Source organism: Gouania willdenowi, chromosome 15 (assembly GCF_900634775.1).
Source record: "Gouania willdenowi chromosome 15, fGouWil2.1, whole genome shotgun sequence".
NCBI lineage: Eukaryota > Metazoa > Chordata > Actinopteri > Blenniiformes > Gobiesocidae > Gouania > Gouania willdenowi.
Genome location: NC_041058.1, coordinates 28246274 through 28272908, shown reverse-complemented (window position 1 = coordinate 28272908; position 26635 = coordinate 28246274). Strand labels below are relative to the sequence as shown.

The following is a 26635-nucleotide window of genomic DNA, read 5'->3' as shown; positions in this document are numbered from 1 at the left end:
CTCCTCCGCATTGACAAGAGTCAGATGAGGTGGCTCGGGCACTGTAAAGCTTTTTCAAAAAGAGGAGATGCATATAGACCACATTTAATTGATGATGATCAGAATGGATCTGTGCAAAAACGACAAGGGTTCCACGACTTCAGGAGAGCACTTAATATAATCCATGAAAAATCAAATGCCAGAGATACAGCAGTATTATTGCTGGATGCCCAACAAGCCTTCGATAGAATAGAGTGGCCATATCTATTTCATGTGCTACCTAAATTTGAATTTGTGGTAATACTGAGCAGGATTACTATTGCAACAACACATCATCAGTAGGGTAAAACTAACCTGTCTCACAACGGTCCAATCCCAGCTCAAGTTCCATATTAGTGGGTGAACAATTCAATGCTGAATTCTGCTTCACAATGATAGGAAAAGCCGACATCGATGGATCAAAGTTTGCCATCAAGTACAGTGCTCACTTTGGTTTTCTTTGGTATTGGAAAAAGAAAACATATCATTCATTTCATTACTTTTTTTTTGTCAAAGTCTTTTTATTGTTACTTTTTCAACTATACATACATATAAACAAAAACATTACCATCAATGATGTTTAAATTAAGAACAGTGAAACATCCCCCTCCCCCACCCCATAGCTCCAGCTGAGCTATTCTCATGTTTTATAAACAATAACGGAAGTTCAAACATGCTGTGAAAGGGTAAATTATAGAAAGTATATAAAATACACAAAATAAATATATGCATACGTACCATACACAATACACACATGCCCACATATATGCATACATACACTAAAAACAAATAATAAAAAAAAACTGAGTGAACAACAAAATAAATGGGTTACCCAAAAAGTGGTGGGATCATCAGCTCTAATTTACAGTATCGTTAGCTTCCATTTTCTCTATGTAAGTGAGAAAAGGTCGCCAGATAGTATAACATTTCTGGCCACTGCCCCTTGTGGTGTATCGTATTTTCTCATATTTCAAGAAATGAACAATATAATTTACCCATGATTGAAAACTCGGAGGATGTTTGTCCTTCCATTTAAACAATATCAGTTGGCGTGCCAAAAGAGAACCAAAAGCAACCATAGTTTTGGCCAGACAACTGAGATGCAAGTCATGTGGTATGACCCCAAATATTGCCGCTATGGGAGTGGGTTTTAATGACGTTTTTAGGACATCTGTAAATGTTGAAAATATCAGTTTCCATAACCCATCCAGTTTTGGGCAGGACCAAAACATGTGTCTAAGAGTGCCTGGTGCTTGCCTACAACGGTCACACAAGGGATCAAAACCAGGAAACATTTTAGATAGTTTGATTTTGGACCAGTGGAGACGATGCATAACCTTGAATTGGATCACGGTGTGTCTTAAACAAATGGAAGAAGAGTGTATATTTCCCACAGCTTCTTCCCAGATTCTCTTTGAAAGTCCTAATCCCAATTCTTCCTCCCAACAGTTTTTCAACCTGATCAAAAGTTTCAAGTCGTGAGTGTTAATTTAAGAATAAACAAGTCCAATCGAGCCTTTAGAAGATGGGTTCAGTTTCAAAATCGAGTCTAGGAGAGAGCTGGTCAGTGTGGATGGAAAAGAGGAGATAAATGTTGATACAAAATTACGAATCTGAAGATATCTGAAGAAATGTGACCTTGGAATATTGAATTTTGATGTCCATTGATCAAAAGATGCAAAAGTGTCATTTATAAACATAATTCCAATTGTAGTGGCTCCTCCTTTAACCCAGACATCAAATGCTTTGTCCATGATTGATGGTTTAAAGAGATGTTTTTTTGTTATAGAGGCGTGGATTGAAATATCTTTTAATGAAAAAACTCTTCGAAATTGCGTCCATATCTTAAGAGTGTTTAATTATTGGATTTGAAGAATATTCAGGTATACGTTTAAATAAAGGAAGATTTGTATTAAGCAATGCATCTAAATAGGTAGAATGACATATGACAATGAGATATTTAAATTTTCATGTGTTAACTTTCAGGGAAAAAAAGGTCAAAATTAATCAATTTGGCAGTATTATTAAGTGGCATGATTTCACTTTTTTGTAAATTAACTTTGAACCCTGATATTTTGCCAAATTCTCCCAATGTGTTCAGTATGATCGGTAAACCAGTCAAGCGTTCAGACAAGAATAAAAGTATATCATCAGCGTAAAGGGATATCCTATGTTCCAAGCTATTTCGCCATTTCCCCTTCATATCAGCTCTACCACGTAGTGCAACAGGTAGTGGTTCAACTGCTACAGCAAATAATAGGGGCGATAGTAGACATCCCTGTCTGGTGCCAGTCAACAGTGGAAAATAGGCAGACAGATGATTGTTTGTACGTACAGCAGCTGTTGGAGAGGAGTATAACACTTTTATCCATGAGATAAATTTGGAGACAAAGCCAAATTGTTTAAGGGTATAGAACAAATAATCCCACTCCACCCTGTCAAAAGCTTTTTCAGCATCCAAGTATAAAACTATCTCTGGGATGTTGGATGGAGTGGGGTCATAGATGATATTAAATAGGTGTCATATATTGAAAAAAGAGTGGCGATTTTTAATGAACCCTGTTTTGTCGTCAGAAATAATAGAAGGAAGAATAAATTCTAACCGATGTGCCAGTATCTTGGCTAGAATCTTGCTGCGGTGATACAAACCACACTCCAAGGGTAAATGGACAAATGGACTTGATTTTATATAGCGCTTTATCACCACACTGAAGCAGTCTCAAAGCGCTTTACATATCAGCTCATTCACCCAATCACTCTCACATTCACACACCAATGGGACAGGACTGCCATGCAAGGCGCTAGTTGACCACTGGGAGCAAATTAGGGTTTAGTGTCTTGCCCAAGGACACTTCGACACATAGTCAGGTACTGGGATCGAACCCCCAACCTCTCGATCAGAAGACGACCCTCTACCACCTGAGCCACGGTGAATTTTTATCCTTTTTGTGGATTAGCGAGATGACTGCCTGGCGCATTGTAGGGGGAAGTGAGGAGTTGGTAAAAGATTCCTCAAACACAGGGAGTAGAGCAGGGGCACGCTGGGCAGCAAACCTTTTGTAAAATTCACTAGGAAATTCATCAGGACATGGAGACTTTCCATTTTGCATTGAATTTATAGCATTTATCACTTCTGCTGTGGAGAATGGTCTTTCCAAATCCGTAGCAACTTCATTATCAATTTTAGGTATCTTCAATTCTTTAAAAAATGAACTAAGCAAAGACCCGTCTTTCAGGGATTCTGTAGTATATAATTTGGAATAAAATTTATGAAAGCAGGTGTTTCTAAATGACCTTTATGCCTCACCCAAATTTATCATTCACTTCTGCTATAGATTACTAATAAATCATTAATTGGAGTAACAGCGAGAACTCTATCCAAACTTAAAATATCACTGGTCAGCTTTTCCAGTCTTGAATAGTGACTTATTCTGAGTTTCACACTGTACGAAATAATTTGTCCTCTAAGATATGCCTTCATCGACTCCCAAACTGTTGATGCAGGCATCTCTGGGGTTTTATTGTACTTAAGAAATTAGGTTATTTCTGATGATATAAAATTAACAAAGTTTTCGTCAGATAGTAAAAGTGAGTTGAGGCGCCAAGGACGATACGCAGTATGAAAAGTTGGCACACGTAAAGTTACTAATAATGGAGCATGATCAGATATGACTATTGCTTCATATTCACATTTCATTATCCATGAAAGAAGCCTTTTGTCCAGAAAACAATAATCAATACGTGAATATGTACCATGGACAGGTGAAAAAAAAGAATAACACAGATTTGGGGTTCAAGAAGCGCCAAGCATCAGCTACTCCATTTATATCGAGGTATGATTGAATTGTATGAGCAGTTTTGGATTTGATTGAAACGCTAGATGAGCTGCAATCTAAAGCAGGTGACGGCACAGTTCACGTCCCCGCCCAGAATGAGATGGGTGTCCATGTTTGGAAGGTAGGAAAAGAACTTTGTGAAAAAAGAGCTATCATCCCAGTTTGGGGCATAAACATTAGCAAGGATGACTGGAGTGTTATAAAGCCTGTCTACCACTGTTATATAGCGACCTGAAGAATCAGTTTCAACCTTTGACATCACAAATGGGATGTTTTTATTGATAAGAATGGGGGAAAAAAAGCAGGAAATGTGTTATCAGGAACATTAGTAAAACAGGTAACTAGAGAAAGTATATGTGTCATTCATATATTATATTAACAGTATATTTATGTCCGCCAACATATAAGCATCTTCATATTGAGTCCTTACAACGACAACCAGCGTGTCTTTACTACTCACCAGGACAGATGATAGCGTTAACATTTGTAAGGTAAATTGTCACTTATCTTCATGACATGTTCGGTTTTGTGACGTCTGTGGTAGAATTTCGGCCTTTACAAATGCCAGGGCTTCCTCCGCATTTACAAACTGCTTCTCCGTAACGTTGTGTGTGATCCGTAATTTCGCTAGGTAGGGGAATCGGAATCGGATGTTTGGGCGTCCCCGCAGCAGACGCTTTACCTCCGTGAATGCTGATCTCGCCTGCACCACACTGGGGGGGTAATCCGGGAATATATAGACGGTAGCTCCGTTGATTTGAAGCGGGCCGGTTTCCCAAGCACGGTGGAGAATCTCCACACAGTCCTGATAATAATGTAGCTTAGCTACAATGGCGCTGGGTTTATCTGATCTCCTTGCAGGCAGACCCCAGTGAGACCGGTCGATCAGAATGTCTCTGTCCAAGTTCAGCACCTTTCTCAGCAGACTGGAGACAGCAGATGGAGTGCTAGAACCGGGTGTTTCAGGCACATTCAAGATCCGAATATTGGAGCGTCTCATCCTTCCCTCAAAGTCGAGGCATTTTCTTTCAAACTGGTTACTTCAGTCTCCAGCAGTCCCACTTTAGTTTGCAGTGAAGTCACGTCATCAGAACACGCTGACGGTCCACGTTCAATTTCGGATATGGTTGTTTTTATCGTGTCCAAGTCGGAGCAGATTGTAGCCGTGCTGCTAGTCACCTCTGATTTCACATCTTGTAGGTAATTTCTAATGACTTCTAGCTGCTCAACAAGCACGGTTTTCAGCTCCAACTTAAGCAGCACGACCATTTCATTCTTCAATGAACAAAGTATTTTCGGCTTTCATGTCTTCCGTGTCCATTTGGTCATGCAGTCGCGGTGACTTCCGTCCGCCAGCATCAGTAACCGAGGCCGTGGCTTTAGGCCCAGGAGTAGAGGATCCTCTGGCGAACTTGTATTTTCTTAAGTTATTAGCCATTGGTCCAGCAAGTAATGAGCAGCGACGGACAAAGGAGACACTTAAAGCGATATAACGTCGCCAAAGATGATAAAAAAAGTGCCTAGTTACAGCTTTTAAACAAAATTTTCAGTAGAGCTTGACAAAACACTCCATCGCCTACTTGCTAGCGCCCCCTCATTTCATTACTTTTTTGTTTTTTTGAAAGTGTACTGTGTTTCCATTTTTCAGGATTGCAATCTCAGTGATGACACTGTGCTGGATAGCCTCAGTTTAGCCGAACCTGATGAGTACAAGCTTCCTAACCTCAGCGCCGAGGAGCAGGCTGTCATCCTGGCCGTCTGGTAAGTCTGCCGCCTCAGAATTTAAGTGTGTGTGCATTTGTAGTGGCATCACATTGCAAGGGTGAAGAAAAAGCGGTCTTATGGTGGCAGGCAAGAGGAGATTCTCAGCACCTTCCAGGGCTCGAGACTGCGACCAAATTGGTCGCATATGCATCTATTTTTTCAGTGTGTGCAAGTTAAAATTTTGTCTGGTCGCATCTGTGCGAGTGCGAATGAAAATCCAAAAGGAGGAAAGAAGAATGCGCTGAGGTCACCGGGCATAGTGACGGAGTGCATGTGGGGTGCCGAGCGGAGAGCGCGTTGAGCGGAGAGTATACAGGCGCAGCGCATACACGGTTCCACACCAAAGAGGAGAACCTCATCAGAATCAGCATGGAGGGACCAGAACTGATGGACTATGATGCCAGGCCAGATGTTCAGCTGTGGTTCTCCCAGGGCAGGGGTCTGTAACCTGTGGCTCTGTGGCCTAATGTGGCTCTTTGACTCTTATGCAATGGCTCCTTATAGCTTAAAAAAAAACTATTGAAATAGTTATTTTTTTATAGAGGCTATTATAGATGAATGAATATAATCAAGCATTAATAATTTGTTAACCTAAAAATAAATCACGCTGTGCAATGACTCAGCACCTTCCTACTTCACCTTCTGCAACATCTACAGACCATCAACTTTCCTGCACCTGTGGCTAACTTCACGTTTTAAATCCCTGTTAAGATAACTAAACCAACAAAAACACTATTCTGGAAGAAACTAGAGATTTTAATTGTGTGGAAACAGATTCATTTAACCACCAATGTGCTGGTTAAATATGCATGCTTTATGTGTGGCAAGAAAAGAGCAATTAGCATGTGTTGACCACATGATCATGTGTTATCAAATTCAAGCCTAGCCTTTCAAATACATCAACTAAAAAAAATCTTCTTTATATAACTTTGTGTTCATGTAAACTGAGATGCGTAAGAATTTGAAGATGCAAGATACTGTTTTATTTATTTTATTTTATTTTAAGCTGTTTTTAAGTTTCCATTTACATGATCAATAAAAATCAAGTCAAATTAAATCAAACATTATTCTATACAATTTTAACAATATATAATTTAATACACTGTATTGTCTTCATTGAGAAAGTATTTTTTCGGCTCCAGGAGGACTTTAATACAGGTGAGATGAGGCAAAATGGCTCCTTGTAGAGTAAAGGTTGCAGACCCCTGTCCAGGGGAAGAGGATTAGGAGACCCCACTAGAAAGAGCTGGACCCTCTGAATTTAATTTCATGGGGTGAAGCAATGCAAATGCTACGTTAGTTATGCTACTGTTAAGTTAATTCAAGTACAGCATTTCTGCAAAATATAAAAAAAACATGTAACCTGTTGTTATGCTTTGCTGTTTTTTTTTCAAATTGTATAAAAGAAATTACCTGTTTTTTCAGCCACTGCTTGAAAACTTAATATTGACACTAAAACATTAAAACATTTTGCAAATATCATTCAACTACTGTACGCCAGTTAAGTCAACATGGCTTTAAAAAAAAAAAAAGGTGCGACCAAATTCTATGCTGGTGCCACCACTGGAAAAGTTAGTGTAGATCATGTCTCATACAGATAAGTATGACAAACCTGAGCCTACAATGTGTGCCATCTTCCCAGCTAAAACTCATGTCACTCACTAATGTCAGCATTAGCAGAGTAAAGCTTACCTCTTCCGTTTGGTGTGTCATGCTGTTCACTAGGGCTTTAGCTGTTGGTAATATGGTTGCGTTAGATGAATTTGATTGATAAACTCTGTTGTGATCATCCACGATAAGCGGAAAGAGGCATCCTCTTTTAATGCAGCGTTTGTTTGCGATATGTGGTGATTTGTGTTTATTAGCCAGCCCAAAATAAGACTTGAGCATAGCAACCGTTTTGTTAGATGGATTTTGGCAGAGTATGCTAATTGTGTCATCGCTTTCTTCAACCATTGGGGTTGCAGTGAATGTCTAGCCAAGTTTGTAACATGCTGCTGAGGGCAGGAAAAGTGCCTGGGAGCACTTCAGTTGTTACCCACGAAGAGACAGGCAGAAATTCTGTGGCCTGTGGTGATATTTTGACGTCTGACTCGCGGGGTGCTGACTTGAGGGGGAGTCTTAGCTTTTGGTGAGCGCATAATATACTATGTGATTGGGTCCAGTTGGATGTTTAGCTGGACAAGCATGTTGTTGTCATTGCATCTTGCGTCGATCAGGAAGTGGTGTTCTATTGTTCCACTGAACCGCGAGTGTGCATGTGCCTATGGATCTCAGAGGCCATTGCTCACTGGACTAAACTCTCTGTAACTTTTTTAAGTAAGTGTCCTGCGCTACTAGAAAGAGTAAGATTCTCAAATAAAGACGCTTACAAATCGATCCCTCTCCCTTCGCTAAGATCAGCCGATCACTTCTGATTCCCATCTATCACACGTCTCACCAGAGGGGAAAAGTCACAGCTAATAACACCCAAATATGGTCAGTGGAAGCAATTCTAACTTTGCAGGGCTGTCTGTACAGTACTGTTTGGGATGTGTTTCAGAAATCTGATGCTGACATCGATAAACTGACAGATGTGGTCAGCTCTTAGTATTTTATTGAAAGGGCATGGTCAACCCTGTAAAAACTGTTAAAGTATACCCAAATAGCAAACACTTGATATAGCACCTAAAGAAGAAAAACTCTTATTGAAAAGTGGCCTGCTCTCTGAACTCCCGTCTGCACAAAAAGAGATCAAGCAGGAGAACTGCGCTATAAAAAAATTGAATATAAACTGAGGAGTTGGATGCAGAGCGGAGTTGGAGAGTTAGACCCAAGTTCTCAGACGTGCTCCCACACGTTTGTGAAATAAAGGAGTTCAACAGCAGCTAAATCCCTACAACATTTGTTCTGTTTGGAAGAGACAAAACATATTGTTAGCCTCTCTGGCAACTAGCCTGATGCTAGTGTGTGTGCGCACTGATGTTTGAGGTCATGTTTGTACACAAGTGTTTGTGTGTGCGCGCTCGCACCAGTGTTTGTGTGATTTGCGTGTATGTTTGTGTGTGAGAATAGACCATCCTAAGTCAATCTGCTGCAGTATTTCCTATATCAAGCGCCTACAGCAAGACGTGCAGGTGTGTTCTAAATCAGTGATTTTCAATTGGTTGGTCGTGGACCTGTACTTGGTGGGACGCAGACAGCTGGTCAAAAATAAGTAAATAATTAATGTCTCATGTTGGACTTGTTTTTTATTTTGAAAGAAACTTTTGAAATACATGTTTCACAGGGAAATATATATGGCCACTGAGAATTCCAGGTGCCACAGTGGGGTGGCAGTCACCCCAGTGGTATCTGTCATTGTGTCCTTGGGCAAGGCACCTTACCCACATTACCTAGTATGAATGTAGTGTGTGAGTGAGTGTCGGTGGTGGTCGGAGGGGCCGATGGCGCACTATGGCAGCCTCGCTTCCGTCAGTCTGCCCCAGGGCAGCTGTGGCTACAATAGTAGTGAAAGAATTTCAAGAACCTCACCTCACACACTATTTAGTAAGCAGCTAATACTTTACATGCTCTGCCCCTGCAATGCCAACAAAATTAAGTTGTCATACCTTTCATCAAAAAAAATATACATTTCAATCTTTGAAACTAAATGAGGAGAGTAAGCATTCAGAGTGTAGTTCCTAAAAGAACATTACTGGCCTTACTTTACAGCACTGTGGCACTTTTATTTTCTTATTTGTTTACATGCCTGTTTGGTATTTTAAGATGAGGCACAATTAATTTTTATATCAGACATTTTTATTTAATATTTAATCTTGCACTAAAGTCTGAAATTAATTTTTTTTAATTTATTGCTTGGTTGATCAAGCTACATCACAGAAGTGCTCTGTTTAGGGTTGAATGTTAAAATAAGGTGAATAGAATAAATAAGGGACATCCTGGATATGTTTTTTGCTATTCTTTATCTTTTTAATGTATTATAGAAGTATCGGATTGGGACTCTGCATTGGCCAATTCTCAAAATCAAAGGACTCGGACTCTGGGGGGAAAAAACCTGATCGGGACGTCCCTAATTATTGTTATTATTATTACTTTTTTTATTTAGTAATGAAACTACTTTAATTAAGTCTTTGTCAGTTTTTAGTAAATCTTTGCCTGATATGCTCCCGCTAAGTATCGAATTATTTTTTTTCTAATTTCATTTTTTTTTTTTTTTTTTCCCCAACATCTTTTTTTGCTTTTTCACTAAAATGTGCAGGTAGGTCTTCACAGAAATTTTGTCACTGTTTGTTGAAGGAACCAATATATTGTTTACTGGAATATTGCACTATAATGGTGTCACTGGTAAGAAAGACTCTATTTTTTGTTTACAGAAAGCACTATTGGAGATACTTATTTGTTTACATTGGTATGTTGACACTTATTTACAGAAATGTTGCACTAAAATAGTGTCACTGTTCATAGGACACTTTTTCAATTTATAGTTTTTCAGAGATATGAAATAAAAAAATTAATTTTTCACTTACATTTTCTTTTTATTATGTCAGATTATTGTAGATTGATTTCTCATATCCTGAGATAATCATTATCGTGAGCTTTGTATTGCGTGTCGTATCGTGAGGTACCCAGAGGTTCCCGCCCCTAATTTAAATGAACAAATCTCCTGTCTAGACCAGGTGCCTTCAATTAAAGCACAACATGCATTCCAAAAAAAACTGAAGTGCATTAAAGGGGAGGTATGATGAAAAAAATCACTATAATAGTTTTGCTACAGTGATATATATTCCTTTAGCCTCATTCAGAGGGCCAAAGTTGAAAAAGTTCTGTTATCTCCCTCTCTTGTTATTCCACATTTTGTAAAAAGTCAGCTCCAAACGGGCGAGTTGGATTTTGCCCACGTTGGCAGGTAACATCACTTAACATGCCTCTGAGAAAGTGAGCTCATCCCTCACCAACTATCTTACAGCTAAAACAACACTGCGGTTTAATATAGAATATATATTATACTTTATTGCCATGTATCTAAATGCAATCTGCACTACTGGACGCCCAAACTGCTCTACTTTTTCTGCTGCTGATCGTGTCACTGCTTGGAGCCACAGACCCATTGTTTACACACATCAGCTGTTAGAACTCCACCCTCCACAGGGTGGAGGGTGCTATGTTGTGGTGTTGTGCGGGCCTGTGCTGGCCCTGGTGTGGGCGCTGGCTTCTCTCCTGCTCGGCCGCCGCCCGTCGTGCTCCGTGTGGCCGGCATGGTTCGGGGGGTGCCGCAGGGGGTCTCCGGTTGTGCTGCTCGGCGCGGCCCTGGGGCCCGTGGTGCCCCGTGCCCGTCGGTGGCGGGATGCGCTGGGTGCTCGGCTGCTTGGGGCTTCCTCGGATGTGTGTGTGTGGGGGGCGTTGGCTGCCTCTCGGCCTGGGATCTTGGGGGCGTCTGGGGAGCTGCTCGGCCGTGGGGGGGTGGCCTGGGGCTCCCTGGCCCCCGCTCTTTCTGCTGGCCTGGCTGCATCTGCGAGCACGGGGCAGTTCCTGGGTTTGCGGTAGCGGTTTTTGCACATATACTGGTCTACGATGCACTGGCACGCCTTGGGATGTGGGATAGAACTCATACTGGGCTTAACTTCAGACACGTTAATCCCAAATACCTGCTTTAGATATTACCACTCACTCATTCCCCTTGTCCACAGCCACCAACTTTATAGCTAAGCTTCACACTTGTCACTATACTGGCTTGATTACACAACATAATAAGCACAATATGTTCTACAACTTCACATCTCACCCTCACTGTGAAATAATGTATTCCTCCCCACCCTTTCTATTTCCTACCTTGAGTTTCTCCTCCCTGCTCCCTTTCCCCTCTCCTCCCCACTCCACCTAGGTGTAGCACTGCTCTCCCTTTTTATATCCTCCCAATAATAAAAGATTTCTTACCCTTCCTTAGGGAGGGCTGGTGATGGTCACAATTAAGCCTTAAAATAAATCAATTTATTTTATTGCAATAACAAAATATGCATTGCTGTCTCATAATGATTGCACTTCTTGTGACCTTTGACAGCATGTGCAGACAAGGTAAAAGAAAAAAAAACAAAGAAAAAAAAGAACTCCCTGCTAATGCTACACCAGTCTATGCAGCGAGACCCGACATTGCTTGTGAACTGAGGAGGAAACAATGGGGATGTTTACGGATTTGTGGCTCACAGTGCTAACATCGGGCTCGGTGACTGACGACGGAAAGCGGTGACCGGAAAGGAGAGAGTCTGTTTGTGTGCGGAAAGGAGAAGCTGTTGCTGCTGTGCTCCTGCAGCAACGCGCTCACACTTTTCCGACTCAAAATCACTGCATGTTGTTTGATTGCACCATTGCGTCACACGCTACTATTCAACCTTGCATTTAACTCACTAAACCGAAGGCCGAATGTGGCTTTTTTTTTTTGCAATATTTGGCCGAATATATTCAATCCAGTGCCGGCCCGAAACTCTCTGGCGCCCTCGGTGAGATTTTCTTTTGGTGCCCCCTTATCTGGCGTTTTTCATACCACGTAATTGATATTTACATTATTGTTATATTATTATTATCAGAATAATTTCTAACACTTGCATAGTGGTCATTACCATATCGACAAAGACGCTTTACATAAGGCGAAAACATGAGCAAAATTACTTTTTTGACATTTTATGTAGTTTTGATTAAAGCGTTTCTCATACAAGTAAATAAAAGCCAATTTAAATATCTTAGTAACAGGTTCAAAATACAAATTATTAATATTATTAGAGTAAGGCATTGCACAAAAACAAGATACAGATTAAAGATAGATAGATTGTAGTGGGTTGGCTCATCGAGTATTCTTTTTAATTTAAACACTTATGTCTAAAATATTTTACTATTGACATTCACATTTTGTAAAAAGATGCAAAACTTCCAGATTTAACAATACTGGAATTGTAATAAATGGTAAATGGACTTGATTTTATATAGCGCTTTATCACCACACTGAAGCAGTCTCAAAGCGCTTTACATATCAGCTCATTCACCCAATCACTCTCACATTCACACACCAGTGGGACAGGACTGCCATGCAAGGCGCTAGTCGACCACTGGGAGCAACTTAGGGTTCAGTGTCTTGCCCAAGGACACTTTGACTCATAGTCAGATACTGGGATCGAACCCCCAACCTCTCGATCAGAAGACGACCCACTACCACCTGAGCCATGGTCGCAGTTCAGAGGTATTGCACAAAAACTATTTAGTAAAAATAGTGTCATTTTCTGGTGGTGATTTATAAAGCAACTTTAACCAACACAAGCTAAAAAAGCCCTATCCATTCTATGGGCAGAGATGTGTCTAAAAAATATTCACAAATAGATCCGCAATTTTCACATGCAGTTTTTTAGATTTTCACACATGTTTTTCAGATTTTCAAATGCATTTTTCAAATTCACAAATACTAGTTCAGTGCCCGTCGGAAGTATGCTTTCATGTGGGAGCATAAGGGGTATAATTGCGTATTTTTCTGTTGTGTTTTTGTGCATCTTTGTATAATTATTGTTTTTGTTACTCATTTTTATATTTTTGTATGTATGTATATATGTTTTTGAAGTCATCTTTCTGTTGTCTTTTTGTGCATTTTTTGTATAATTATTGTTTTTTGTTATGTGTATTTTTGTATAAATATTTAGTTTTGTGTAATTTGAGTCATTTTCATATGTTTGTTGTTTGGTGTATTTTTCTGTAATGAATGTTTTTTGGAGTAGCTGTGTGTGTCTTTGGAGCCTTTTTGTATATTTTAATGCATTTCTGTTGTCATTTTGTGTACTTTTTGTGTAAATATTTTTCATATTTTTGTTTAATGTATTTTTCTGTAATGTATGTATTTTGGAGTAAATTTGTGTGTTTTTGGAGCCTTTTTTTATATTTTTATGCATTTCTGTCGTCATTTTGTATAAATATTGTTTAGTTTTTAGTTTTATTTTACTCATTTAGTATATTTTTTATTATAAATGGTAATGGTAAATGGACTTGATTTATATAGCGCTTTATCACCACACTGAAGCAGTCTCAAAGCGCTTTACATATCAGCTCATTCACCCAATCACTCTCACATTCACACACCAGTGGGACAGGACTGCCATGCAAGGCCCTAGTCAACCACTGGGAGCAACTTAGGGTTCAGTGCCTTGCCCAAGGACACTTCGACACATAGTCAGGTACTGGGATCGAACCTCCAACCTCTCGATCAGAAGACGACCCTCTACCACCTGAGCCACGGTCGCCCACACACATATTTATGTATGTGCGCTGGCACACACACATAAATACTGTGTGTGTGCCAGCCATCTCCTTCGTGCGTTATTTATCACACATGCGCGCGTTTCTTGCACATAATCTGTCGCAGGTTGTTAAGAGAGACACGGTAACTACGGTAGCCAGTTAAGTCAACTATTCATCAGCATGTATGTCTATGCTGTACAACCCCTCGACTAACAGAGAAAGTATGTCACACCAGTGCCACCACTGGATAAGTTTGTGTAGAGCCCTGATAATAATAAATATGTTGATAGGGATATAATATTAATAGTGAAAGTAGTAATAGTAATAAAAGTAATGTTGTAATGATATTAATGGTAATAATTTCAATAACAAAATAATATAGTAATGCACTAAAAACATTATTAATAATAAATAATATTAAATAATGATAAGGTAATATAATGATAATATAGCAATGCTAATAATACAATGAGAACACCAGTAACTATAATAAAAAATATACATTAATAAGGAAAAAGAATATAATGGTAAATATAAGAATAGCAATGACTATCATATAATAACAACATAAAATAATAAGGTAATAGCAATAATAATAATACAATGAGAATACTAGTAACTATAAGATAAAAGAATAATACAAAAAAGAATGATATAAGAATAGCAATAACAATAATACGGTAGTAGTATGATTTTTAGATATAATTTTGTGTGTCTGTGTGTGTGTGTGAAAAAGAGAGAGAGAGAGAGAGAGAGACCCGAAAGAACCAGGAAAAATAAATGTTTTGCCACACCAAAGTCCCAACTCTCTCTCGGCGGCTCTGTGTGCATTCACCATGTACATCCCGTATGTTTGTTTACATTGTAGCTGCAAGCATCTTTCTTAGCACATAGAAGAATATAAGAAGAAACACTCACCGTTGCGCAGAACAAACAATAATCATAGTGGACCCATCCGCTCACAATAACGTTACATTCCTCTGTTTGAAGAATCAGAATGTTTGCGATAAGGTCGGCTAACGACCGTCAGCACAGCCACCGCCCACACTCATGGAGATGAAGGAGGAAGTGAAGTCTGTGACCCGAGATTTAAAGTAAGTTTGGAATCATGGGAATAATATTAAATAACCATGAAATATTAAAGGTACTGTCGACAATGTTTAGCTTCCGGGTGGATCATCAAGACTATTGGTCCTCCTAATTGTCAATCATGTTTACAAAAGACCGTCGTACGTGCTCGTGCCCGGTGCGCACCGGGTCCTTTGAAAATGGATTTTCACTTACCGGTGGCGAGTCTGACATAGTGGGAAAAGTGCAAATCTTCTTTTGTAAGGTAAGCTTGTATGACCGATTTCCACACCAACTTGTAAACAGAGCTGTGCACGAGGAAAACGGGGCTTGTGCACGCTCTCCCGCACACGTAGGCGTGTTGCGCATGCTCGTTTTTTTTTCAAAATATGGAGAGGGAGTTTCTTTTTTAAACATCGTCCACAATACCTTTAACTTAAATGACTTTTAGTGGTACAAAAACGTTTTTAATTTCGACTTTTTTTTTTTTTTAAACCCAAACAACTGCGACACGGTGACGTCATGAACCCGGAACCAGAAGTGACAATAGATATAGATGGTGCGCTACCACCCCCTCACACCCTGAGTTCAAAAGTTGAATAGGTTTCATTTTGGGGCCGTCCAGAAGTGAAATAAAATTAAAATAAACATTTTGAAATGACCAAATTACACCAAAATAACAGATTCACACTTGGGGTATTTGGAACCCATTGACCAAGTTTTAGGTCGAACTCGCACCGCGTCGGAGAGATATTTGCTCCACACACACACGCACACACACGCACACAGACCATCCTTACTTTTTAGATAGACTAGTACAGTGCCCGTCGGAAGTATGTATTCATGTGGGAGCATAAGGGGTATATTTGTGGGCGCAATTTTCCTGGTTTAATTCTATGGGACATGTGCATGACTTCATCACTTTTATATTTTTTTGTATGGCGTATTTTTCTGTAACGTATGTTTTTTGGAGTCATGTGTATTTGTGTATCTTTCTGTTGTCTTTTTGTGCATAAATGTTTGCTGTTTTTTTATTTAAATTTTTTTGTAATGTATGTTCTTTTGGAGTCATTTGTATTTTTGTATAATTATTGTTTTTGTTGCTATTGTAGTGTGATTCACAAGTAATTTTGTGTATTTTTCTGTAAATGTATGTTTTTTTTGAAGTCGAGTATAGTGCCCATCGGAAGTATGTATTCATATAGTGGGAGCTTAAGAAGAGTTGTCAGTAATGGGCATAATAATAACAACATACTCCGTAGCATTATTAAGGGGTATATTTGCAGGTTCAAAGTAAAATAGCATGTGCAATTTCCCTGGTTTAATTCTATGAGACATGCGCATGATGAATGTGTTGTTTTGTTTATAACTCATTTTTATATTTTTTTCGTTTGGTGTATTTTTCTGTAATGTATGTTTTTTTGAAGTGATCATTTTATGTATTTTTTATCTTTCAGTTGTCTTTCTATGCATTTTTTGTATAGTTATTGTTTTTTGTTGCCATTGTAGTGTGATTCTGGAGTCATTTTGTGTATTTTTTTTGTTTTGGTATAGTTTCATGCATTTCTGTTGTCATTTTAGTGTATTTTTTGTGTAAGTATTTAGTTTAGTGTATTTTGAGTCATTTTCATGTTTTTGTTGTCTTTTGGTGTAATTTTCTGTAATATGTTTTTTGGAGTAATCTTGTGTGTTTTTGGAGCCTTGTATATTTTTCTGCATTTCTGTTGTCATTTTGTGTATTTCCTGTATAAATATTGTTTAGTTTTTTGTTAACATGTAAACACTTAGATTTGACTCAACACTACAGTCACTACCCCACACACACACACACACACACACACACACACCGATCACCGATCACGTGCGCTTCACTATCGATCACCGTCTGTGTGTGTGTGTGTGACTCTCTGCCTTGGACACAAATCTCCTCCGTTGGTTCTCTCACACACGCGCTGCTGAGAAATGTGCAGCTTTCAACACAGCAGCTATTGCCGTCAATAACTTCCGGGTGAGGTCTGTCCGGTCTAAATAGCGTACGGTCAAACTAACATGAAAATATATTTCGAAATAAAGAACAGTAAAAAGGTATTTTTCCTCAAAAGAGAAAAGAGAAGTCCACAGGAGCTCATGCACGTACCGGAAGTGAGCTGTGCAGTGAAATAGATATAGATGGTGCGCTAGCGCCCCCTCACACCCTGAGGTCAAAAGCTGAATAGGTTTCATTTTGGGGCCGTCCAGAAGTGAAATAAAATTAAAATAAACATGTTGAAATGACCAAATTACTCCAAAATAACAGATACACACACTCGGGGTATTTGGAACCCGTTGACCAAGTTTCAGGTCAAACTCGCACCGCGTCGGGGAGATATTTGATCCACGCACGCACGCGCGCACACAGAAAAATACACCAAACGACAACAAAAATATGAAAATGACTCAAAATACACTAAACTAAATATACTAAAATGACAACAGAAATGTACAAAACTACACCAAAAAAACAAACTAAAATACACAAAATTACTCCAGAATCCCACTAAAATGGCAACAAAAAACAATAATTATACAAAAAATTCACAGAAAGATCAAAAAATTCACAGAAAGATCAAAAAATACACATAATGATGACTTGAAAAACATACATTACCGAAAAATACAACAAAAATATGAAAATGGCTCAAAATACACAAAACTGAATATTTATACTAAAAATACATAAAACTAAATATTTACACAAAAAATACACAAAATGACTCCTGAATCACACTACAATGGCAACAAAACAATAATTATACAAAAAATGTACAAAAGCACAACAGAGAGAAACAAAAAAAAACACGACCCCAAAAAATATACATTACAAAAAAAATTTAAATGAAAAAAAACAGCAAACATTTATGCACAAAAAGACAACAGAAAGATACATAAATACACATGACTCCAAAAAACATATGCTACAGGAAAATACACCACAAAAAAATATAAAAGTGATGAAGTCATGCACATGTCCATAGAATTAAACCAGGAAAATTGGACCCGCAAATATACCCCTTATGCTCCCACATGAATGCATACTTCCGATGGGCACTGTACTAGTTGACAAAATTAGAAATATTAACATTTTTCTTAATAATTTGTCTATGTTTACCTATTTATAGATCATGTCAAGTCATTTATACTGTATATACTGTATATATATAGGCGCCAGCTATCTCTGATCCTAATTTTGTAAAACACAAACTGTGACGTCAGTCCTTACATGTACATAATAATACATAGTTCTCCTAAAATTACATTAAACTACAATGTAATAAACTATTAGACCGCTGTTGCCATTGCAATCAATGTTTTTTTAAGCTAATATTTTATATGTTTCTGTTTAGCACTAGCTGCTAACATCCCTTAGCATGGTCGCTCTGCTAGCTTGTTTGATAATGCACAACAATTCATTAATCCATGATAGTCAAACACTGGCTTACCTCTGGCTTTTCCACGTTTTCCTCCTCTTCTTTCCGTTTTTGTTCTTCCCTGGACACCAGATCATTAGTTTGGTAGTTTAGACATGATGCCCGTGCTGCAGCAGTAAACAGTAAACAACTGGTCTAGCTGCCTGCCCTGGGGCACACCTCAGACAACCTGTCGATCGATTCGGGGAGCAGGAGTAAAACAATTTTTTAAATTTTAATTAAAACTAGACTAACTAGTTATTAATAATATTATCAAATTTAGTATGCTATTAATATCAGCGATTTGATTGTTTAAGTTTTTTTTTTTTTTTGTGCCCCCTACGATGGCCAGCACCCATAGCGTTTGGCTATACTGCCTATGCCATGGGCCGGCCCTGATTCAGTGCATCCCTAAATGATAATTGACAGATCCCAAAATGTCGTCTAAACTGTTTCCAAATCTTTAAAGAATGAATAACAACTGGGTTTGAAGTATAATTAATTAGAGGCTCTGGGTTTGGTAGAGAAGAACGTAACAAAGGAGATAGTGAGGTGTTTTCACAGAAGCCTTTTTCTGGCGTTAGCCAGGCAGGTGGTACAGCCTTCGTTTCATCATTTGCCCTCCAACAGGACATCATTTTAATATTTGCAGCCCAATAATAGAACTTAAATTAAGTAAACCGAGTCCTCCATGTTGTTTAGGTCTTTGTAATATAGCATTGCTTATACATGGTTTCTTTTTATTCCACGTGAAAGAGGTGAGCTTTTTGTTAAGGGAGATAAAAAAGGTTTTGGTTAAATAGACTGGTACACACTGGAACAGATAAAGAAGTTTGGGGAATAAATTCATCTTTATGGTGTTAATTCTACCTGCCAAAGATCAGGGTAAGAAATCCCAGCAATTGAGATTCTGCTTCAAAGAGGACAGAAATGGTGGAAAATTTGCCATTAAAAGATCTTTAAATTTGTGTGACCCAAACACCAAGATATTATATTTTTTCCATATACACTTTAAATGGCATTGAATACGCAGACAGTCTTTTGCAATCTAATTTATGGGCATCAATTCACTTTTTGAGGCATTTGTTTTGTAACTGAAATCTTACCAAATTCCTTTAGGACATTTAGGGCGATAGGAAGAACTGAAGAAATGTCTGATATAAAAAGTAACATATCATCTGCATACAGTGAAACTTTGTGTTCCAATCCTGTTCTTGTAATTCCTGTTATATCTTTATTGCTGCGCAGGGCTATCGCCAGTGGTTCAACTGAAATAGCAAAGAGGGGAGGGGAGAGTGGACACCCCTGTCTAGTCCCTCGCGTTAGTGGGAAAAGGGATAAAATATTGTTATTAGTTTGTACAGCTGCCATTGGAGAGCTATATAAAATTTTAATCCACGATCAAAACTTGGGACCAAAACCGAATCTCTCAAGGGTGCAAAATAGATAGTCCCATTCCACCCTATCGAAAGCCTTTTCGGCATCCAATGATATCAGTACTTCGGATTTGTTGGGTGGAGATGGTCCATGAATTATGTTAAATAAACGCCTAATATTGGAGGAAGATTGCCGATTTTTTTATGAAGTCTGTCTGGTCTGGTGAAATTGGTTGGGAGGACTGTTTGCAACTAGTTTTGAAAGAATTTTGTTATCAACGTTAAAAAGCTAAATAAGGCGATAGGATCCACAATCCTGTCTATTTTTGCATTTTTAAAGATAAGTGATATGGTGGCTTGTCGTAATGTTACAGGAAGTGAGCCAGCTGAAAGTTTAAAATAGGGGCCAATTTGTCAGAAAACATTTTTAAAAATTCTCTTGGGAACCCATCAGGCCCAAGGGATTTCCCAGTTTGCATGCATTTAATGGCCAGCTCACATTCTCTAATAGAAAATAGAGATTACAGTTTAGCTTTCTTTTCAGGTCAATGTGCGGGATATCAACTTTTTGAAAGGGAGATGTAATTAAATGGTCATCTCTCAGTGATTCAGATGTATACAAATCACTGTAAAACCTCCTAAAACAGTAGTGAAAATGTTTTATCAGAAAGTAGCCAAGAGTACAGCCGCCGCTTTTGTGTGGTCACTTCTGATTCTGAACTATATTGGGTTCATTTCGTCCAGAAATAACCATGTCCAAGTCAACTAAAAAGAGTCACGAGCGAGAAGAGGCGGCTAACATTAGCGCATTCACCGCGGTGCTAACTGATAAGCTAGCGGAGATGAAAGCAGAGTTGTTGGCGGAGATTAAGGACACATTTATGAGATACGAGGCCAATTTGAACGCTGTCCAGGCCACTGTTGATGACCATACTACACGCATTGCCGGCCTAGAGTGATTTTGAGATTCTACCACCACTGATGTAACGGAGATTCAGGCCACGCTCTCGGTCCTGGTCACAGACAATGCTAAGCTAAAAGCTAAGGTAATGATCTTGAAGGCAGAAGTCGTCGTAACAATATCAGAATCGTCGGGCTGCCGGAAGATATTGAAGGCTCCAAGCAAACAGTCTTCTTTTCCCAACTACTTTTTGAGATGCTTGGTGCTGATACCTTGTCGTCGCCACCGAGGTTGGATAGGGCCCATCGCACACTAGCCGCTAAGCTTTGAAATCCGGGAGCTGGTTGTGCGGGCGTCACGAAAACTACGGGGCAAGCTAAAATACAAGGGCACTGTCATCCACATCTTTGAGGATTACAATCCCGAGGTTTTGGAGCAACGCACCCGATACAGAGATGTCATGAAGAAGCTTTATGAGTTGGGATTCAAGCCTGCTCTGAGGTACCCTGCTAAGCTATTTGTTGTGCTTGAGGATGGCTCGAGGAAACATCTCTTTTCCGTGAAAGAAGCAACTGACTTTGTCTCTAGTCGTCGACAGGATGCACGATTAGAGGCTGAATAGCTCATTTAAGACGTACATGTTTGGCTGTACTGCTATGTTTTCCAAGTTGGCCCTCCTTGTAGTGTGGTTTTTGGTGCTACACACACTAATTGCGTGCCAAGCTTTTCGTAATCGTGACTTTACATATGTATCATAATATATTACTCTATGATGTGAACACTTGACACAAATTTTGTGTTAGTCCTTTTACACATGATACATATGTTTAACGAAGCTATCGTTTGGATTTGTTATCTTTTTACAATGCGTTAGTTTATTTTGTTGATATGGTTACACATAAGAAAATTGAAATTTATATTTTGACATTTTTTACTAAAAGCCTTTTACATTTAAACATTTACGCTTATTTTATTTTAAATTTTAATTAAAGAGAGCTGTTATATATGTGTATATATTGTATATATATATGTGTATATATATATTTTTTTGCTCGAGACAACTTTTACTACTACTTTATTCATTTAAATTTTTTATTTAACTGTATTTTTTCAGTTTTAAGCATGTAGTGCCAGATTGTTACTCTGGGCCAATTGCTAGTTTACCTGATGCATATTCAGGTGGTCCTGGTAGAATTTGTTTTTGGTCTATATTTTTTTTTTCTCCAAAAAGTGTCTTTTTATTCATTGACCATTATTGTGTGCCTTCGCTTTTGGGGAATTGGTGCATTTAGGAGAAACAAAAGTTCTTTTTTGGTTAGTTATTATAGGAGTGTTAGGTCTGGTTTTTTCAGGTCTTCTCCTGATTTTACGTTTGTATTATTGTATTGTTAATTTTTCTTTGTTTTTATGTGTGTTTGTTGCTCAGGTCCAGGGCATATGTTTTCTACTATGGTGTATTCTGTACGAAATGTTATTTTACTGTGTAGATGACCACTCAGTTAAGAATTTTGTCCCTTAATGTTGGCGGATGGAATAGCCCAATAAAGAGGTCTGCCATTTTAAGTTATCTCCGGAGTCAAAAAATCCAAATCGCACTGCTACAAGAAACTAATTTAGTGAAATGTGATATAAACCGTTTTGCCAATAAGTTTTTTAAGGTTGTTTCTTTCTCCTCTGCACCCAGTAAATCCAAGGGTGTTGCAATTCTTACCCGCCGTAATTTGCAGTTTAAGCAATTGGATAGTTGGTCCGATGATAAAGGCAGGATTGTGGTTTTTAAATTGAACATAGAGAGGACAAATTTGGCTTTGATATCTTTGTATGCCCCTAATATTGTAGAGAAAGAGTTTTATGATCAAATTACAAAAACAATACTTGAACTCTCCAGTTTTAAACTAATTGTGGGTGCGGATTTTAATGCCGTGAAGAATCCTGCGCTTGACAGATCCAATTCCTCTCAAAATTATAAGCAAACATGTGCTACAGAGGCACTCAACTGCTGGGCTAATGAGACCGGAGTAATTGATTTATGGCGTATGATGAATCCTGGTAGTCGAGATTATACACACAGATCGGCCAGACATAAATCATTTTCTAGAATTGATTATTTGTTTTTTTCCGCGAGTTGCTTTCAGGACATTTATAAAGTTTTTCATAATATTGTTACCGTTTCTGACCACAAAGCGGTGATTGTGGATGCCTCATTGACATTTTTCCCTCCATGTGCTCCTCGCTGGCGCTTCAGTACCACTTTACTAGATAATGACAATTTTAAATCTCAATTCATTTCAGAGCTGAATGAATTTGTGATCATTAATAAGGGCTCTGCCGATGATGCCAGAATATTGTGGGAGGCATACTATTCGATATGCTTCACATATTAAAAAATCCAGGACGTCTAGACTGCATATACTGCAAAGCAAACTGAAAGTATTTGATAATTTACTGCAACTATGTTTCGATGAAAAACTCTCGATTCAGTATGATTTGGTGAAGAAGGAAATTAACGATATTCTTAAGCGTCGTGCAGAATTTTTAATACATAAAACAAGACAATGCTATTATTTTAATGGGGCTTGACCAAGCCATTTACTTGCTCTTAAGCTTAAGGCTGATAAGCAATTCTTTGATATCTCCTCTGTTAAAGATACTAATGGACAAGTTTCGGTTGAACCAACAAGTGTTAACTCTGTTTTTTCTTATTGTTATTCCAAATTATATAGCTCAGAGTTGGCACACACCGAACATGATTGCCAAAACTTTTCAGATGCTGCTCATTTACCCAAACTATCGGAAGACAATTTGATTAAACTTAATTCTCCCATTACGCGGATTGAACTTAAAGAAGCGGTTCAGGAAATGCGTAGAGGTAAAGCTCCTGGTGCTGACGGGATCCCACCTGAATTTTATGCTGCTTTTTGGGATCATCTTGGCTCTTTGTTGTTTGACATGATTCAGGCATCCCTAGAGACTGGATCCTTTTTGAGAGACGTTAATGTTGCAATAATTTCATTATTACTCAAAAAAGATAAAGACCCACAGGAATGCTCCAGTTATAGGTCCCTCTCTCTGTTGAACGCTGATCTGAAAATCTTTGCTAAATTATTAGCCCGCAGACTTCAGCCTTTTATGACAAAATTGGTAAATTACGACCAAATGGGTTTTATAAAGTCAAGGTCTGCTACTAAATTACCGGGAGGGGTTTTTTCACTCGATGCCATGAAGGCTTTTGATAGGCTGGAGTTCAGTACCTGTGGTCTTTATTAAAATATTTTGGCATGGGTACAAATTTCATAAAAATGGTCCAGGTCCTTTATAATAATCCATCAGCAATGGTACTCACCGGCAAGAAATGTTCCTTACCCTTTGCTATTGCCTGAGGCTCTAGACAGGGATGTCCTCTTAGTCCTCTTTTGTTTGTGCTCTCTCTGGAGCTCCTGGCTCAAGTTATTAGTCTGTCTGATAAAGTCACTCCAATTGAAATGAACGGCACATTACAATAACGAAACATTACATTTCCTTATACGCAGACAATGTTCTTTTGTATGTGGGGGATGTTCAGTCAATCCCTAATTTGTTATCAATATTTAATAACTTATGTGACATATTTGGTTACAAGATTAATTGGGATAAGTCTGCTTTCTTACCACTGAATGAGACTATGAGGAACTCTACTCTCCCTGCTGGAATTCCGATTGTGAAACAGTTTAAGTATCTGGGAATTGAAATCTCCTCATCTTTGCAATCTATCGTTAAAACTAATTATGACGGTGCTTTCTCTAAAATTATGGCTGACCTTGAGAGGTGGTCTTTGCTACAAAATTCTCTTCGTTCTCGTGTTTCAATAGTTAAGATGAACTTGCTACCCCGCATAAATTCTCTCAGTTTTATGATTCCACTTCCATCCTCCAGCACGCTATTGGGACAGGCTTCACAATGCCATCACTTTCTTCTTGCTTCTCTCGACGAGGTCAGTCGCACTCTCTGTTTCTCCCTCCCTTCCGTCTTATCTCTCTCCTAGCTGCTGCTTTGTCAGGTCTTGTGAAACTAACAAGAGCCTCTCTCTGCAACTCATCCAAAACCGGAATAATGGAATTAATTAGTTGGTCTCTCAGTGCTATCGATCAGATTTTTTCGACGCAAAGAACCAGGGGTGGTGACCCCGCATGTCCAAGCGGGACGTTTGCGGCTGGATACACACTTGACCCTTGGAACAAGTGGTGAGTTGTGTGTCTGTCCATCCTTTCCGTGGAAGACGTGGAGGACATCTACATGATTGGAATAATGATAGTAGGCATGCTGCTGATCGGAGCTGGTGGCTTCCTAATCTATCGAAAAGTCCGTACTACGCTGGCGACTGTTTTGGAAAAGCTGCCAGTGATTTCTGAAGGATGTAGCAGGGCTCTGAACACTCAGACTCATGTGTTGATCGATATCAAAAGCAAGCAAGAGCTGCTTTTGGATCGTCTACGCGTTATGGATAACAACTGGGAGAAGTTCGAGACCCGGCTTGGAAGTGGAAACTCGATAGCCAACCTCCCACCCAACCCTTCCTACATGCCTTGTCTCGAGTTGTTTGACTGTGTCATGCTTACATTTATGTTTGCAGAGGCGGTTTTTTTCCTGGTTTCACACTGCTTTCTCTGTTTAGGGAAATCAGTTTCAAACTGGCAGTTTTTTTCCCCTCACCCCTCCTCTCCTCCTGTTATTGATCCCTTTTTTCACCTAAATATGTGGGCGCCGCAAATGGCTGCTCCGGTGTGTTGATGTGTCTCCTTTCACTGCAACTACCTAGTCAAATTCCTCGTATTGTTCTAAACTGTACCTGGTCAATAAAGCTCTTCTGATTCTGATTCTGATCACTAAATTTATCTGGAAGGGCAAACGCCCACGCCTTAAACTGTCCACGGTGCAACCTAACAGAACTGCAGGTGGACTGTCACTTCCAAATTTTAAATTATATCACTGGACTTTTGTACTGCATCCTCTGTTTGCATGGTTTGATAGTTCAGTTGATGTGGCCTGGCGAGCGTTAGATGAAGCAATAGCGCATCCATTGGGTTTGACTGAGGTATTATTTGCAAACACTCTATGTAGTAAATGCCGTGTCCGTTTTGCTCCGATTCTATCGCATTGCATTGCAGTCTGGCGTTCCGCTGAAAAAACGTGGTCACACAATTAAATGGAATCCTTACTCCCCTATTTTTAATAACTGACTATTTTATTAACAAATGTCCTGTTAGGCAATCTCAATGTAAACATTGGTATGAAAAAGGAATACGTTCCCTTGGTGATATGTTTAGTGGCAGGGGCCTTCTTTCATTTGAGGACCTCTGCATCCAGTTTAATTTACAGCAATCATCTTTCTTCTTTTAATTACAATTAAGAACCGCCATGAAAACGTACGGAGTACCTTGGCAGTCCCCTTTACAGCCACATCCCTTGTTAAAGTTTGTACTGTAGATGGTACATGTGGATTAAAAGGTCTAATTTCTAAAATGTACTCTCACTTTTTCAGACAGACTTATGTACCATTGCTTTTAGAGCCGAGATGGAGGTCAGATATTTCAAACTTTCCTGTGGACTTTGACTGGCACACTGTGTGGGACACTGTACTCTGTTCCCCGAAAAATCCAGATCACCAACAGATACATCTGAACTTTTTACATAGGACGTACTTGACACCACGTAGACTATTTTCCATGAAGTGTAAGCCGGATCCGACCTGCACTTTGTGCCATGATGGCATTGTGGGGACCTACTTCCATATGGTTTGGGAGTGCCCAGGGGTTGCTAGGTTTTGATAGATGGTGGCTGGTAATCTGTCTCTCCTCTCATCGTGCCTGGTTCCCTGCTCTCCCCTGGTCCTTCTTCTGAATTACTTTTCTCGGCTTGGACTGAACAGGGCAAAACAAAGAGTCCTTTTGGCAGGACTTACGGCTGCCAAAAAGATGGTCGCCACAAGATGGAAGC

The 26635-nt window shown here is 39.1% G+C and overlaps 1 protein-coding gene across 2 annotated transcripts in view; it reads left to right on the top strand.

Annotated features, from left to right (window-relative positions):
- ttc27 (tetratricopeptide repeat domain 27) overlaps nucleotides 1–26635 on the top strand; it is a 172427-nt gene that overhangs the window by 54148 nt on the left and 91644 nt on the right. For both annotated transcript variants that reach the window (XM_028467681.1, XM_028467679.1), the window contains exon 8: nucleotides 5503–5615. In XM_028467681.1, coding sequence (XP_028323482.1) covers nucleotides 5503–5615 — 113 coding nt within the window. The remainder of the gene's footprint in view (nucleotides 1–5502; nucleotides 5616–26635) is intronic.